The following is an 11956-nucleotide window of genomic DNA, read 5'->3' as shown; positions in this document are numbered from 1 at the left end:
TACGGCAACTGCTCCGCCCTCAACCGTAAGGCTCTCCAGAGGGTAGTGAGGTCTGCACAACGCATCACCGGGGGCAAACTACCTGCCCTCCAGGACACCTACACCACCCGATGTTACAGGAAGGCCATAAAGATCATCAAGGACATCAACCACCTGAGTCACTGCCTGTTCACCCCGCTATCACCCAGAAGGCGAGGTCAGTACAGGTGCATCAAATCTGGGACCGAGAGACTGAAAAACAGCTTCTATCTCAAGGCCATCAGACTGTTAAACAGCCACCACTAACATTGAGTGGCTGTTGCCAACACACTGTCATTGACACTGACCCAACTCCATCCACTTTAATAATGGGAATTGATGGGAAATGATGTAAATATATCACTAGCCACTTTAAACAATGCTACCTTATATAATGTTACTTACCCTACATTATTCATCTCATATGCATACCTATATACTGTACTCTATATCATCGACTGTATCCTTATGTAATACATGTATCACTAGCCACTTTAACTATGCCACTTTGTTTACTTTGTCTACATACTCATCTCATATGTATATACTGTACTCGATACCATCTACTGTATGCTGCTCTGTACCATCATTCATTCATATATCCTTATGTATATATTCTTTATCCCCTTACACTGTGTATAAGACAGTAGTTTTGGAATTGTTAGTTAGATTACTTGTTGGTTATCACTGCATTTTCGGAACTAGAAGCACAAGCATTTCGCTACACTCGCATTAACATCTGCTAACCATGTGTATGTGACAAATAAAATTTGATTTGATTTGATTATATTGCTCTGTGAAAAGAGTGCACTAATTTTAATTTCTAAAGGACAATCTATTGTAGTACCATCTAGTATTTACACAACATTTGTTCATGGACGATTAAGCATCGTACACACCATGGAAATCGCCACATTTTAATTTCTCAGTATAGAGCTGGTCTAAATCAATTGCTCTATGAAAAGCCAACTAGTCAAACTGCATTTCCATTTGTCAGATGGCTTGTCCTCCTATTACAGCCAGTAGGGCAATAACATTGTGTGTATAATGACTGAACCAACCATTAACAGAGAGTTACTTCTCTGGCAACATCCAAGGATCAATATCAGAATATAGAGAGAAGGAAAGAGAGAGAGCGAGAGAGCGAGAGATTGAGAGAGAGAGAGAGGAAGAGAGAGAGAGAGAGAGAGAGAGAGAGAGAGAGAGAGAGAGAGAGAGATTGAGAGAGAGAGAGAAGAGAGAGAGAGAGAGAGGGAAAGGGAGAGAGAGAAAGATGAGGTAGAGAGAGTGAGGAGGTAGAGCGAGTGAGAGAGGAGGTAGAGAGACAGAGAGGAGGTAGAGCGAGAGAGAGAGGAGGTAGAGAGAGCGAGAGAGAGACAGAGAGAGAGAGAGAGAGAGAGAGAGAGAGAGAGAGAGAGAGAGAGAGAGAGAGAGAGAGAGAGATAGAGGTAGAGAGAGCGAGATGAGGTAGAGAGAGGGAGAGAGAGGACAGAGAGAGGGACAGAGAGAGACAGAGAGAGGACAGAGAGAGAGAGAGAGAGAGACAGAGAGAGAGGACAGAAGAGAGGGATAGAGAAGAGACAGAGAGAGAGGGACAGAGAGAGAGGGACAGAGAGAGAGAAGCAAAGAGAGAGAAGTACAGAGAGAGAAGGACAGAGAGAGAAGGACAGAGAGAGGAGGACAGAGAGAGAAGGACAGAGAGAGAAGGACAGAGAGAGAAGGACAGAGAGAGAAGGACAGAGAGAGATGGACAGAGAGAGGGACAGAGAGAGAAGGACAGAGAGAGAAGGACAGAGAGAGAGGGACAGAGAGAGAAGGACAGAGAGAGAAGGACAGAGAGAGGGACAGAGAGAGAAGGACAGAGAGAGAGGGACAGAGAGAGAAGGACAGAGAGAGGGACAGAGAGATAGAGAAGTGTTGGAGACTGGACAACCTGTCTGACATCAGTGTAGTTTAAACAGTATAGAATAGGGGACATTATAATTATAATATATTTATGAGTTCTATGTTTAACTACATTTAACCCCAAATGTATGACAGAGAAATTAATTTAAAACCAATGCAACAGTTAACAGAATGGAAAAGCATTTATGTTTCTTTGTAGCTGTCTTTAGAGCTGTCACAGATAGCTGTCAGATGTTGTGAACAAATACATCTAGTTTCTTGATTCACTCAGATGTATGGCTTTTGTAAGACATACACACACACACATCAACTTCATTACCCCTGCCCAGTCCAACATCAACTACATCACCCCTGCCCAGTCCAACATCAACTACATCACCCCTGCCCAGTCCAACATCAACTACATCACCCCTGCCCAGTCCAACATCAACTACATCACCCCTGCCCAGTCCAACATCAACTACATCACCCCTGCCCAGTCCAACATCAACTACATCACCCATGCCCAGTCCAACATCAACTACATCACCCCTGCCAGTCCAACATCAACTACATCACCCCTGCCCAGACCAACATCAACTACATCACCCCTGCCCAGTCTAACATCAACTACATCACCCCTGCCCAGACCAACATCAACTACATCACCCCTGCCCAGACCAACATCAACTACATCACCCCTGCCCAGTCTAACATCAACTACATCACCCCTGCCCAGACCAACATCAACTGCATCACCCCTGCCCAGTACAACATCAACTACATCACCCCTGCCCACATCACCCCTGCCCAGTCCAACATCAACTGCATCACCCCCGGCCCAGATCAACATCAACTACATCACCCCCTGCCCAGTCCACATCACCCCTGCCCAGTCCCACATCAACTGCATCACCTCTGCCCAGTCCAACATCAACTACATCACCCCTGCCCAGTCCAACATCAACTACATCACCCCTGCCCAGTCCAACATCAACTACATCACCCCTGCCCAGTCCAACATCAACTACATCACCCCTGCCCAGTCCAACATCAACTACATCACCCCTGCCCAGTCCAACATCAACTACATCACCCCTGCCCAGTCCAACATCACACAACCATCAACTACATTACCCCTGCCCAGTCCAACATCAACTACATCACCCCTGCCCAGTCCAACATCACACAAACATCAACTACATCACCCCTGCCCAGTCCAACATCAACTACATCACACCTGCCCAGACCAGCATATATCACACCACACATTTGAATACGAACTTCAAATCCCATCAGTCCATCTATCTAAAAGTATAGTAATGCAATTGTTTTAATCTAATCTCTGAAGTACAGGGCTGGTGTCTTGCAGATGTAAAGGGCATTCAGTGGAATTCAACTCACCACAGAAGGGTAATAGTAGCCAAACAGCAGTAGAAACAGCAGAGGATTCAGCACCACGGACAGCGCTCGCATTCTGCCCCGCGAACCGGTCACCCTTGTCCTCTCTCTATCTGTTTCAACACGTTACTCAGTCAGTGTGGAGAATATGGCTTGAGGTTCTGCAGGTTAAAATGACGCTAAAATGCCTGTCGTTGTTTTTAAAAAAAAATGTAAATATCAAGACTCCAGATAGAAAGAGAGCGAGGGTAGATCCGTGCGGACGAGTCATCACATTCATCACCGTTCAGTACGCGCCATGTGGGCACCACACCACCAGCTGCTCGTGACTGAGTGTGAGATGGGGAAAGTATGTGGCATCGGGACCAGAACGGGGGGGCACCACACCACCAGCTGCTCGGACTGAGTGAAAACATCAGCAATGTACAGGGACCCGCAGAGCGGAGATGACGTCATTTAGCGATACTCGCCTCATCGGTCCGTTCACAGACAATTTGCAATCTGAATTTGAACACCCGGCAGTGTTAAAATGTAACATGTCATCTCAAATAGTGTTAAATTAACACTATACAAAGTGTTGATAAACTAACCGTTTCAGAGTGATATGTCTCTCTTCCGACTTAAATTAACACTCTATTAGTGTTAGGGAATTAACACCTGTGGTGTTTCAGTAACTCGTTTTGGATGTTGTTTTTGCATTGTACGGTGTAAAGCCTAAATTTGCATATTTATTTCCCAGGATACCTTTCGAGTGATTTTTTTGAGTTACCAACCCATGACTGTGTTTGCTAGTGAATCAAATCAATATTTGATCATACACATGTAATTATTTTATGATAATGACATTACTTTGTTTCACAATACCATACTCCATACAGCTAGGTTTTACCCTAACACAGGGATCTGAAACTCCTGGTTTGCAGGCCACATCAGCAAGTCACATTATGCTGGCTTGCAAAAGTGTTTTAGAATTTCCTATTGGAATCCAGCCAGAGTTAGGGTGTCTGACAATTGGACCTTTTTATCAGCTGTAATCTGCAGTTAGAATGACTGCTAAGGAAGGGAAGATTGATAGATGAGACCATCTAAACTGGAAAAAATAGATATTAAAACAAACTATTCTAAAAAATAAGCCTGCAACAAAGCATGCTGGGAAATATGATAATTAAGGCCCCTCCCATGTCTTTTTCCCTCTGAGAGAGTTCACGGAAATCAACACCGGGTGGTGTTGATTCCACTCTGATTCAAATAACACTTAGTTTATTCACCACAGGTGGTGTCATTTCAAATCCCTCTGATGTTGTTAACATTCATATAACACTATTTACCTCAACACTGAGATTTTAACACCCACAAATATGCTGAGTGTCTGTCTGTCTGTCTGTCTGTCTGTCTGTCTGTCTGTCTGTCTGTCTGTCTGTCTGTCTGTCTGTCTGTCTGTCTGTCTGTCTGTCTGTCTGTCTGTCTGTCTGTCGAACATTTACAACAATCACCAATTAAAAAATAAATAATAATATTTGAGACAAGAGGCAGGAAGTGTCAGGTTTCTTATCAGCATAATCAACCGTGTTCTTCTGATGTTGGGATCCGACTGTTTGTCAGAGGTAACGCCAGGCGTCTTCAGGTTGAGGGATTAATAGTGGACATGGATGGATCAGCTGAAAGAGGCTTAATGTATTTCTCATATTAACACGAAGACCTTTTACTGAAGTTAACGTAACGTCATAGCAACGAGACATGTTTGGTTCAAACCATACAAAGAAATATAGAGACGCAGTTAAACTATTATAACTAAACAAATATTAGATAACAAAAACTGAAACTGAAATTGTTGTTGTTGACTGTGGAGAATTCACAGTTCTGTCATGGCTGTCTCTATGAAGCTCAATATCTGATGATTCATCTGCCTCATCAGTAACACAGTCCAATGTTTGTTTGTGTGTGTCTGTGAGAGAGAGAGAGAGAGAGAGAGAGAGAGAGAGAGAGAGAGAGAGAGAGAGAGAGAGAGAGAGAGAGAGAGAGAGAGAGAGAGAGACAGAGACAGAGACAGAGACAGAGACAGAGACAGAGAGACAGAGACAGAGACAGAGACAGAGAGACAGAGAGACAGAGACAGAGACAGAGAGACAGAGACAGAGACAGAGACAGAGACAGAGACAGAGAGACAGAGACAGAGACACAGAGACACAGAGACACAGAGACACAGAGACACAGAGACACAGAGACAGAGAGACAGAGACACAGAGACAGAGAGACAGAGAGACAGAGAGACAGAGAGACAGAGACAGAGAGACAGAGAGACAGAGAGACAGAGAGACAGAGAGACAGAGAGACAGAGACAGAGAGACAGAGACAGAGAGACAGAGAGACAGAGACAGAGACAGAGACAGAGACAGAGAGAGAGAGAGAGAGAGAGTGTGTGTGCACAGTGTGTTGCTGTCTTGAGCCTTTAGTCCCACACAGAAACAGGACTAATTATGTAGGAAAATAATTGTTTGTTCGTCTTCTGAAACCCAGTCCTTGAGTAGTAGGCCCCACACGTCAGGGGCCAGTTTCCCCAGACACATATTAAGCTTAGTCCTTGACTAAAAAGCATTTACTGATTCTCCATTAAAAATAGCGTTTTTTAGTTAGCCACGTTGGCCCATCATGATCATCCATTCGGTGTGATGTGAAGTAAATCAAGAGGCTCAGAATGGTACACCGGGATACTTTAATCCAGGACTGTGTCTGGGAAACCGGCTCCATGTGTTCTTGCCTTGTGTGGGGCTCTCCCAATGTAAAATCTTGGGGGTCAAAAGGACTGTCTGCTGTACACTGTTAGATTCTGGAGAGCAGAGCCTTTACAACAATAGATTGCAGTTTTGAAACCTCGTTAAAAGTGCAGTAAGTGCATTCGACCGTGGGATTTTGGAGGCTGTAATTGCAGAATAACTGCAGTAAAAAAAACAGTGTTATTTTGGATGCAGTATTAGGAGCATATTGCAGTTATACAGCACTGTAACCTCAATCTGTTTTGTAAGGGTGGACGCCAGAGCGGAGACGAAGTGGATTGTATCACTTCTATCAACCCTCACGGTTACGGTTCAGCAAAATGTATTTATATTATAATGTCAGAGAGAGAGAGAGAGACAGAGAGAGAGAGAGAGAGAGAGAGAGAGAGAGAGACAGACAGAGAGAGAGAGAGAAAGCGAGAGGGACAGAGAGAGAGAGAGAGAGACAGAGAGAGAGAGACAGAGAGAGAGAGACAGAGAGAGAGAGAGACAGACAGAGAGAGAGAGAGAAGAGAGAGAAGAGCGAGAGGGACAGAGAGAGAGAGAGAGAGAGAGAGAGAGAGAGAGAGAGAGAGAGAGAGAGAGAGAGAGAGAGAGAGAGAGAGAGAGACAGAGAGAGAGACAGAGAGAGACAGAGAGACAGAGAGACAGAGAGAGACAGAGAGACAGAGAGACAGAGAGACAGAGAGAGAGAGAGAGAGAGACAGAGAGAGAGAGACAGAGAGAGAGAGAGAGACAGACAGAGAGAGAGAGAAAGCGAGAGGGACAGAGAGAGAGAGAGAGAGAGAGAGAGAGAGAGAGAGAGAGAGAGAGAGAGAGAGAGAGAGAGAGACAGAGAGAGACAGAGACAGAGACAGAGAGAGAGAGAGAGAGAGAGAGAGAGAGAGACAGAGAGAGAGAGAGAGAGAGAGAGAGAGAGAGAGAGAGAGACAGAGAGAGACAGAGAGACAGAGAGAGACAGAGACAGAGAGAGAGAGAGAGAGACAGAGAGACAGAGAGACAGAGACAGAGAGACAGAGAGAGAGAGACAGAGACAGAGAGAGAGAGAGAGACAGAGAGACAGAGAGAGACAGAGACAGAGAGAGAGAGAGAGAGAGAGACAGAGAGACAGAGAGAGACAGAGACAGAGAGAGAGAGAGAGGGAGAGAGGGAGAGACAGAGAAGTTTCTCACACTCGTTCCACATTATTTAAAATATGTCTTCAAGCATTTTGTCAAGTTCCCTAAACATTTATTTCAGATTTTTACATTAAACTGTAAACATCATGTCACAGGTTTGAAAGGGTTTATTTACTCTCTCGTTAAACTGTTACCATGACGAAGGGAAGGAGAAGGAGATGCTAACATCAAAGTCAGAGAAAGAGAGAGGCACTTGAAGAGACAGGACCCCTAGGGGTGCAGCTCGGCATTGTGGGTAGAACAGTAGCGATAGACAGGTTGGTTGTTTAGCAACAAAACCCGAGTGCGCAACTATAGGGAAAAACAGACAAGGTTGGCTGAGATTGTTGATAACATGTAAATTACATATTTAGTCTCCATTGTTTATTGAAAACATAAATACATTTTCACAATGAACACTTGTCGTCTCTCGAATACATTGTTACAGTTGTTGGTTTAGTTAGCAAATTTGAGCCATATTATCATAGATGTGACATCAGTCAAAATACCAAAAAAAAGGCTTGGTATCAAGAACAAGATGAAAGTAGCTCAATCAAATGAAATGTATTTATAAAGCCCTTTTATTTTACATCCGTCGATGCCACAAAGTGCTGTACAGAAAACCCCCTAAATCCCCAAACAGGAAGTAAGGCAGATGTATCTGAAACAAACCACCTACGATTCCCCACAATGGCTTCTTGTCATCCAGAATCACAACAACACGGGCACTTCTGTCCCATTGAAGTTTACGCATTGTCCCCCCCCCCCCTGACTTTGTCAGCTAACCCCTCTATAAAGACCCATCACACCATAGTTCAGCCTAATCTGACAAAGATTAGGATTTAGGATTATTTGATCTTTTGCGGAAGGGAAAAATCATCTGTCAAAATAAAGCAACGTGGAATCATCCCTCGAGAGAGAGAGAACTCTCTAGAACAATACAGAGGGTCAAGTCAACGCTTTTGTTCAGAATCCAGTTTTAATATGAATCAACCATCAAAAGCACATGAAAACACTTCCTCATTACTGTTACAGGAAAACACTTCCTCATTACTGTTACAGGAAAACACTTCCTCATTACTGTTACAGGAAAACACTTCCTCATTACTGTTACAGGAAAACACTTCCTCATTACTGTTACAGGAAAACACTTCCTCATTACTGTTACAGGAAAACACTTCCTCATTACTGTTACAGGAAAACACTTCCTCATTACTGCAACAGAAACGGTCTAATTTATTTGTCATCATTCACAAACTGTTAGGAAATAGACGAGAAGTTAGAATTCCACTAGCCCAAATATATTAACTCAATTGTACAAATCAAGGTATATACAGGGTTTCTTATCGATCCTATAGCATCTCAACATTAATGTACATAGAGCGATTGAGGTATACCATTCTGTGGGATAAAAATCTATCTGGCATAGGAAGCTTGTCGAGTGCAATATGTAAAACTGGCTTTGTGGACATTTTCACATTACTCATTTTTAAATTACTCTGCAATCTTACATTCCTGATTTAGTGGGCACAAATAATCAAAACCTGGAAGTAATAGTTGAAAACAATAACACAAGTCAGTTATAAGACATAACCTTTACTGTATATAGGCCTACTATGTACATAACCTTTTACTGTAGACTATAGTCTTGGAAGGGGAGAATAATGTTGTAAGTGCTTTATAATGGTCAATATTTACAAAGGAGATTCTTCATAATTAATTGTATTGCTGATATTACACTGTATCCCAAACACAACAACCTAGTATTACTTACCCATTCGTTTCTCAACAGATATTTAACACAAACAAATATATTTATTGCAAATTTATTTTCTATATAGTTTAAAACCAACATTTATTAAAACATTAATATTAAGAGCTTTGGTACACATGCAAGTTTCTTTTTTTGAAGAGTGGATTCAGAAAGAGAACAGTATTGTACAAAATAAAAATAATAATAATTACAGTTTTTTGCAAAATTCACTTTTTTTTGTAGCACCTTTGGTGTTCTGTGTTCCGCACAAAAGCACCTCTGTGGTTGTATCTGGAGCAACACTGGAGCCAGGGAGGCTGGGCTGGGGAAGGGACAAGGAGACTGGAGCTACCAAACAGGGAGACTGGGCTGGGGAAGGGACGAGGAGACTGGAGCTACCAGACAGGGAGACTGAGCTGGGGAAGGGACGAGGAGACTGGAGCTACCAGACAGGGAGACTGGGCTGGGGAAGGGACGAGGAGACTGGAGCTACCAGACAGGGAGGCTGGGCTGGGAAAGGGACAAGGAGACTGGAGCTACAAGACAGGGAGACTGGGCTGGGGAAGGGACGAGGAGACTGGAGCTACCAGACAGGGAGGCTGGGCTGGGGAAGGGACGAGGAGACTGGAGCTACCAGACAGGGAGACTGGGCTGGGGAACGGACGAGGAGACTGGAGCTACCAGACAGGGAGGCTGGGCTGGGGAAGGGACGAGAAGACTGGAGCTACCAGACGGAGGCTGGGCTGGGGAAGGGACGAGGAGACTGGAGCTACCAGACAGGGGGGCTGGGCTGGGGAAGGAATGAGGAGACTGGAGCTACCAGACAGGGAGACTGGGCTGGGGTAGGGACGAGGAGACTGGAGCTACCAGACAGGGAGACTGGGGAAGGGACGAGGAGACTGGAGCTACCAGACAGGGAGACTGGGCTGGGGAAGGGACGAGGAGACTGGAGCTACCAGACAGGGAGACTGGGCTGGGGAAGGGACGAGGAGACTGGAGCTACAAGACAGGGAGACTGGGCTGGGGAAGGGACGAGGAGACTGGAGCTACCAGACAGGGAGGCTGGGCTGGGGAAGGGACGAGGAGACTGGAGCTACCAGACAGGGAGACTGGGCTGGGGAATGGACGAGGAGACTGGAGCTACCAGACAGGGAGGCTGGGCTGGGGAAGGGACGAGGAGACTGGAGCTACCAGACAGGGAGACTGGGCTGGGGAAGGGACGAGGAGACTGGAGCTACCAGACAGGGAGACTGGGCTGGGGAAGGGACGAGGAGACTGGAGCTACAAGACAGGGAGACTGGGCTGGGGAAGGGACGAGGAGACTGGAGCTACCAGACAGGGAGGCTGGGCTGGGGAAGGGACGAGGAGACTGGAGCTACCAGACAGGGAGACTGGGCTGGGGAAGGGACGAGGAGACTGGAGCTACCAGACAGGGAGGCTGGGCTGGGGAAGGGACGAGGAGACTGGAGCTACCAGACGGATGCTGGGCTGGGGAAGGGACGAGGAGACTGGAGCTACCAGACAGGGAGACTGGGCTGGGGAAGGGACGAGGAGACTGGAGCTACCAGACAGGGAGACTGGGCTGGGGAAGGGACGAGGAGACTGGAGCTACAAGACAGGGAGACTGGGCTGGGGAAGGGACGAGGAGACTGGAGCTACCAGACAGGGAGGCTGGGCTGGGGAAGGGACGAGGAGACTGGAGCTACCAGACAGGGAGACTGGGCTGGGGAACGGACGAGGAGACTGGAGCTACCAGACAGGGAGGCTGGGCTGGGGAAGGGACGAGGAGACTGGAGCTACCAGACGGAGGCTGGGCTGGGGAAGGGACGAGGAGACTGGAGCTACCAGACAGGGGGGCTGGGCTGGGGAAGGAACGAGGAGACTGGAGCTACCAGACAGGGAGACTGGGCTGGGGTAGGGACGAGGAGACTGGAGCTACCAGACAGGGAGACTGGGGAAGGGACGAGGAGACTGGAGCTACCAGACAGGGAGACTGGGCTGGGGAAGGGACGAGGAGACTGGAGCTACCAGACAGGGAGACTGGGCTGGGGAAGGGACGAGGAGACTGGAGCTACCAGACAGGGAGACTGGGCTGGGGAAGGGACGAGGAGACTGGAGCTACAAGACAGGAAGACTGGGCTGGGGAAGGGACGAGGAGACTGGAGCTACCAGACAGGGGGGCTGGGCTGGGGGAGGGACAAGGGACGAGACAGGGTAGGAAGAGTGGTTGGAGGGAAAAGGGGAAAGGACGAGGGGTGAGATGAGGGGTGGAAAGGGGGCTTGGGTGGGGTGAGTGGATCCTCCCTCTAATCAAGGTAAAGGGTGAGGAGAGGGGAGACGAGGGGGAGAAAAGGAGGTTTTGAGGGTTGGGGCGAGTGGGTCCTCCTCTCTGTTTGCTGAAAGTGTGCCACTGTCCGCCCACGGCATCAAACGTCCTTTGTTCCTGATGTCACTTCCTCTCGTTACAAGTTAAAGTCATTATGTGATTGGCCCTACAAGGGCGAGGAGTATTCCCCTGGGACAATGCTTCTATGACAGGGCAGAGGGGGCATGTTGTGCTATAGGGGGTAGGGAAGAGGAGGGGGACATGTTGTGCTATAGGGGGTAGGGCAGAGGAGGGGGGTGTTGTTCTATAGGGGGTAGGGCAGAGGGGAGGCCTGTTGTTCTGTAGGGGGTAGGGCAGAGGGGGGTTCAGGGGATGGTCAGGTCCTAGCCCATGAAGCAGACGGGGCCCACCTCGAACCCGAACCGCTGGCTGGGGTCGCCAAAGTCATTAAACATGACGTCGATGATGGGCACTTGGTCGACACGAGGAGTGTTGATCTCCATCACCGTCTTGGAGTAGCCCGACTTCAGCTGGAGAGGGGAGGGAGAGAGGGAGAGGGGAGGGAGAGAGGGAGAGGGGAGGGAGAGAGGGAGAGGGATGGAGTGGAGGAGGAAGGGAAGCAAGAAGTTATTGTGGTGTCAAA

The 11956-nt window shown here is 47.2% G+C and overlaps 1 protein-coding gene across 3 annotated transcripts in view; it reads right to left on the bottom strand.

The window, feature by feature from the left end:
* Window positions 1-7585: 7585 nt before the first annotated feature.
* Window positions 7586-11956, bottom strand: part of LOC124009864 (collagen alpha-1(XI) chain-like) — a 438047-nt gene continuing 433676 nt past the window's right edge. For all 3 annotated transcript variants that reach the window (XM_046322075.1, XM_046322074.1, XM_046322073.1), the window contains one exon: window positions 7586-11843. In XM_046322075.1, coding sequence (XP_046178031.1) covers window positions 11697-11843 — 147 coding nt within the window. In that variant the 3' untranslated portion in view covers window positions 7586-11696. The remainder of the gene's footprint in view (window positions 11844-11956) is intronic.

This window comes from Oncorhynchus gorbuscha, linkage group LG22 (assembly GCF_021184085.1).
Source record: "Oncorhynchus gorbuscha isolate QuinsamMale2020 ecotype Even-year linkage group LG22, OgorEven_v1.0, whole genome shotgun sequence".
NCBI lineage: Eukaryota > Metazoa > Chordata > Actinopteri > Salmoniformes > Salmonidae > Oncorhynchus > Oncorhynchus gorbuscha.
This window is presented reverse-complemented; position numbering and strand designations above follow the sequence as displayed.